We start from the raw sequence: 5,338 nt of genomic DNA, 5'->3' as shown, positions 1-5,338 counted from the left end.
GGGCTCCAAGTTGTCACTTTCTTTACAGCAAGGCCATTTGGATTTCTGCAAAAGAGATGGGCGAGAGGCAGTAGAGACCAGCACTGTGGCTCCAAGCTGTAGGGGGTGAGTGGCTGTCTGAGCCACCGGGTGCCGCAGCAGAGTGGTTAAAAGCTCAGACTAGGGGAGCCAGACCACGGAGTTTCCCTGCTGCTGCAACTCAGTTGCACTGGAGCTTTGTGCAAGTGGCTTAGTCTTGGTATCCTCATTTGTCAAATGGTGATGGTTGTAATGCCAGACAGCATTCAGACACATTTGGTAAATGTTCTTCTTTTTTCTTAGCTTTTAATGAATAACATTACATAATTACTCCATCCTTATTATCCTATGCTAATTCCACAGCCATGCCAGTAAAGACTGTGGACAATACAACGTCATCTTACTGCTCCGTTTAGTACAGACCCCAAAGTAGAAGGTCTGGAAAGGTCAAGTGGTTCCCACCTCTCCAGAGAAGAGCCGCCGGTTTTACCAACTTGATCAAGGGCTGTAGAGGGAATGAAGTACACAGAGGGGAGGGCCACCGCGAGGGTTGGAGGGTTGTTCCAGCTCAACTCTGCCGACTCTCTCCTTAGTCTCAGCAGCCTTCACTCTGCAAATGTCACCCTCAAACAGTTACCAGGATGGCTAAAGGCACTTGGGGAAGGTGAAAACAGAAAGGGAATAACGAAATATTTTCTAGAAATTCAATAATCTCTCTGCTCCGATGTCATTCTTAAGAAGGGGAGGATTCTTTCTCGTTCTCTCAGTGACTCTTTTTCCTTCACAGCTTTTCCTAGAGGAGAATGGTTGCCGAGAACTCCTCCTCAGTGACAGAGTTTATCCTCGCAGGCTTAATCCACCAGCCGGGACTCCAGATTCCCCTCCTCTTCCTGTTTCTAGGTTTCTACGCGGTCACGGTTGTGGGGAACCTGGGCTTGATAATCCTGATAGGGCTCAACTCTCACCTGCATATTCCCATGTACTTTTTCCTCTTCAACTTGTCCCTCGTAGATTTTAGTTTCTCTACTGCTATCATTCCCAAAATGCTGATGAGTTTTGTCTCAAGGAAGAACATTATTTCCTTCACAGGGTGTATGACTCAGCTCTTCTTCTTTTGTTTCTTTGTCTTTTCTGAGTCCTTCATCCTGTCAGCGATGGCGTATGACCGCTACGTGGCCATCTGTAACCCACTGTTGTACACGGTCACCATGTCTCCCCAGATGTGTTTGCTCCTTTTGTTGGGTGTCTACGGGATGGGGGTTTTGGGGGCTGTGGCTCATACAGGAAATATAGTGTTTCTCACCTTTTGTGCAGACAACCTCGTCAATCACTGCATGTGTGACATCCTTCCCCTTCTTGAGCTCTCCTGCAACGGCTCTTACATAAATGTCCTGGTCATCTTTATTGTTGTGACCGTTGGCATTGGGGTGCCCATTGTTGCCATTTTTATCTCTTATGGTTTTATTCTTTCCAGCATTCTCCGCGTTAGTTCTGCTGAGGGCAGGTCTAAAGCCTTCAGTACCTGCAGCTCCCACGTAATTGCAGTTTCTCTTTTCTTTGGGTCAGGAGCTTTTATGTACCTCAAACCCCCTTCCATTTTACCCCTGGACCAGGGGAAAGTGTCCTCCCTGTTCCACACCATTGTGGTGCCCATGTTTAACCCATTAATCTATAGCCTGAGGAATAAGGATGTCAAACTTGCTCTGAAGAGAACCTTTCCAAGAATAAGCTTTTCTTGAAAAAAATTTTCGAAACTGAGAAAAGAGATACTAGGATTTTTTTTTTAAATCAGGTTGTTTTTGTGACGATTTTTTTTTCAGTGAAGAATCTAAGCTTCCAGTGCTTTCCATCCTATACACAGAGAAAATTTTAACTCTGTTTTCTGAGTGGATTTATTCTTCCCCACCATCACCCCCATCTCTTCCTTGTTTTATGAAAAAGTTTCTACACCTATAGAATATTCAATGTTGAATGAGGCTTAGGAATAATTTTATCTTTCCCCTTTATATAATACACCACACATTGCAGACTCAGAAGTATTTGTGTATTTGCCCAGGAACATAAAATTACCTAGTGCTAGACCTGGGACTGGAATCCCAGCTCGAATCCCAATCCACATTGTTTTCCTTTATGCTATTCTTTATTGTCTCATCTCTTTTTGGAAAGTTTCATTTCACATGCTAGTTGACCTAACAAATTTAAGTTCTAAATATATTCGCAGTAATTTCATGCTATTTTTCACAGGATAATTTTAATGTATCACTTTTTGCAAGAACGTAGGAGGTGAAACGTTTTGTTGAGGTGGTCTTGGCAAAATGACAAGATCAGTGTTTGATGAATTTTATAATGTGTAAGTGGGAAGTATGTTAGGTTTCATATAGAAGTAAGCGTGGGGCCCACTGACTTGGTGAGTGGAGCCCTAGGGTTTAGAACTAGTTTAGTGGTTTAGAACTTCCAAGGGACAGATATAAAATTTTAAGGGATGTAAAGATGTTGGGTGGAGGTGTCATATGTTATTTTAAGACCAACAGAGACAGCATCTGGAGTTTCATTTCAAGGGTTAACTTGGGTGTTAGAGGTCTTATGGAGAAGTATGTTGTTCAAGATGATTGGGAGCTGTACTATCCAATATGGTAGTGACTAGCCATGCATGTCTATTGAACACTTGAAAAGTGATCATCCATATTGATACATACTCTAAGTGTGCAATGTAAGTATAAAATGCACATTAGATCTTTGAAGAATTATTATAAAAAATACAAAACATCTCATTGATTTTTTTTTTTCTTTTGGTATTTTAGTAGAGACGGGTTTTCACCTTGTTGCCCAGGCTGGTCTGAAACTCCTGAGCTCAGACAATCCACCCGCCTCGACCTCCCAAAGTGCTAGGATTACAGGCTTGAGCCACTGTGCCCGGCCCCCATTGATAATTTTTATATTAATTATATGTTGAAATAACATTTTGGATATGTTAAATAAAATATATCATTAAAATAATTTCTGTTCAGTTTTTTAACATATGTACTAGAAAATTTAAAATTACATACATGGTTTGCATTACTTTCTAATGGATGTTACTGGTCTAGAGGAAGTAACAGAGCAGAAAATAGATTGAGGCACATATCAGGGCAGCACCAAGCAATTGCTTATTTATTTATTTATGTATTTATGTATTTATTTATTTATTTATTTATATTGAGTTGGAGTCTCGCTCTGTCACCTAGGCTGGAGTGCAATGGCGCAATCTTCGGCTCACTGCAGCCTCTGCCTCCTGGGTTCAAGCAATTTTCCTGCCTCAGCCTCCCGAGTATCTAGGATTAAAGGCGCCCATCACCACGCCCGGCTAATTTTTGTATTTTTAGTAGAGACGGAGTTTCACCATATTGGCCAGGCTGGTCTCTTGGCTAGGCTGGTCTCAAACTCCTGACCGCGTGATCCACCCGCCTTGGCCTCCCAAAGTGCTGGGATTACAGGCGTGATCCACTGTGCCCAGCGGCAGTTGCTTATTAGAAGAGACAATTGATATTAAATTTTCAGGCCTTGCAGAAAGCCATGATATTTTAATAATGGGACATGTGGTGAAGCAATGGTGCTCTCTAGATAAGCTAATACATCCCCAATATTATGTAAAGGGGAATATAGCTGTATATAAAGAATCTAAACCCACCAGGAGTGGTAAACTTTCTTTGAGAAGCAATGATAAGTGAAATGCTTAGGAACTTTTCTGTAGGGAAGTCCCCTTCTACTGGTAAATAAGGGAAGTTTGGAGAAATGTTTAGTTTGCGCTACGATGATTCTGTTCAATGTTGGTGAAATGAAAAGAATAAGCGTACAGTGGCAGGATTGTGGTTTAGATGGGATTGAATAGACCACTGAATCCAAGGGACCTATAATTTGGGAGTGGGGTGGGTGTGGTGGGTATGCAGTCCAATATCAGTAATAAAATAAAATAGACACTAACTTTATAAAATGTTGTATGCTAACTTACAGTAAAGTGTACAAATTTTAAGCGTGTAACTCACTGAACTTTTTCATATGTATGTGCCTGTGTAACCACAATCTGGATTAAGATGTAAAATGCTTTCAACCACCTTAGAAGGTTTTCTCTTGTTCATTCCCAGTGAACACTACCCTCTCTCAACACCCACTCCCAGAGCTAGCCACTATTCATATCAACATGTGCTGTACTGTTTCTGGTTTCTTTTCCCCAACATAAAGGCTGTGATACTCATCTGTATTGTTGCATGTATGCAGAGATTAACATTATTATTTTGTCTCTGTGTAGTATCCCATTATGTGAATATACAATTATTTATCCTGTTAATGAACAGTTAGTTTCAAGTTTTTGCTTATTATTAATAAAGCTTCTATGAACATTTGTGAACACGTATTTTGGTTGAACTATGGAAACATTTCTTTTGGGTATGTAACTAGATGTGGACTTGCTTGATAATAGGGTAGACATAATATTTAGTTTTTATAAATACTGCCAAATGGTTTTCAAAAAAGTTTGAGTCAAAAAAGGATTCAAGTCCTTTTTCAAGTTTTATTTTATTTTATTTTTACTTCAAACTTTTATTTTAGGCTGAGAGGTCTTATGTACAGGTTTGTTACATGGGTAAATTGTATGTCACTGGGATTTGGTGTGCAGATTATTTTGTCATCCAGGTAATAAGCCTAATACTCATTTATCAAATTTTAAATTTTCAAATAGTTCATGGCTTATCTTTTAATTCTCTTAACAGAAGTTCTTAATTTTAGTGAAGTCCAATTTATCACTTTTTAAATTCATGAATTGTAGATTTGTTGTTATATCCAAACTTTTTGTTTAAGAAATATTACAAAGATTTTCTCCTCACCTTATTGCAGAAGTTTTGTATTTTCTTATATTTGTATCTGTAACCCATTTTGAGTTTATCTTTGTGCATATTGTGAGGCATGGATTATTAATTATTATCTATAATAATAATAATTTTTTTGCACATAGCTTTCCTGTGGTTGTTCATCTTAGTTAAAATTCAGCTGATCCTATTTGTGTGTGTCTGTTTCTGTTCTCTCTCTTCTGTCCCTTTCATTTATCTATCTTGAGAGCAATATCACACAGTTTTGATTACTGTAGCTTTAGGATAATTCTTGAAATCAGTTAGTGTAAGTCCTCCATCATCATTCACCATTTAAAGAGTTGTTTTGGCTATATTAGGTCCTTTGAATTTTCATATTAGTTTTTAGAACAAACATAAATTCCAACAAAAATAACCTTCTGAAATTTTAATGGAATTGTCTTGAATCTGTGGATGACTTTGGGGAGAACAGGCATTTG

The 5,338-nt window shown here is 39.0% G+C and overlaps 1 protein-coding gene across 1 annotated transcript; it reads left to right on the top strand.

The window, feature by feature from the left end:
* The first annotated feature begins 821 nt into the window (after positions 1–821).
* Positions 822–1,757, top strand: LOC100448708 (olfactory receptor 8B12-like). Its single transcript, XM_054525327.1, has one exon. The coding sequence runs from the start codon at positions 822–824 to the stop codon at positions 1,755–1,757; it is 936 nt and encodes a 311-aa protein (XP_054381302.1).
* Positions 1,758–5,338: the final 3,581 nt, after the last annotated feature.

Source organism: Pongo abelii, chromosome 9, assembly GCF_028885655.2.
Source record: "Pongo abelii isolate AG06213 chromosome 9, NHGRI_mPonAbe1-v2.0_pri, whole genome shotgun sequence".
NCBI classification, from domain to species: domain Eukaryota; kingdom Metazoa; phylum Chordata; class Mammalia; order Primates; family Hominidae; genus Pongo; species Pongo abelii.
This window is presented reverse-complemented; position numbering and strand designations above follow the sequence as displayed.

Excerpts from the sequence above, each read along its gene's own strand:
- LOC100448708 (XM_054525327.1), top strand. The coding sequence starts at position 822 with ATGGTTGCCGAGAACTCCTCCTCAGTGACAGAGTTTATCCTCGCAGGC.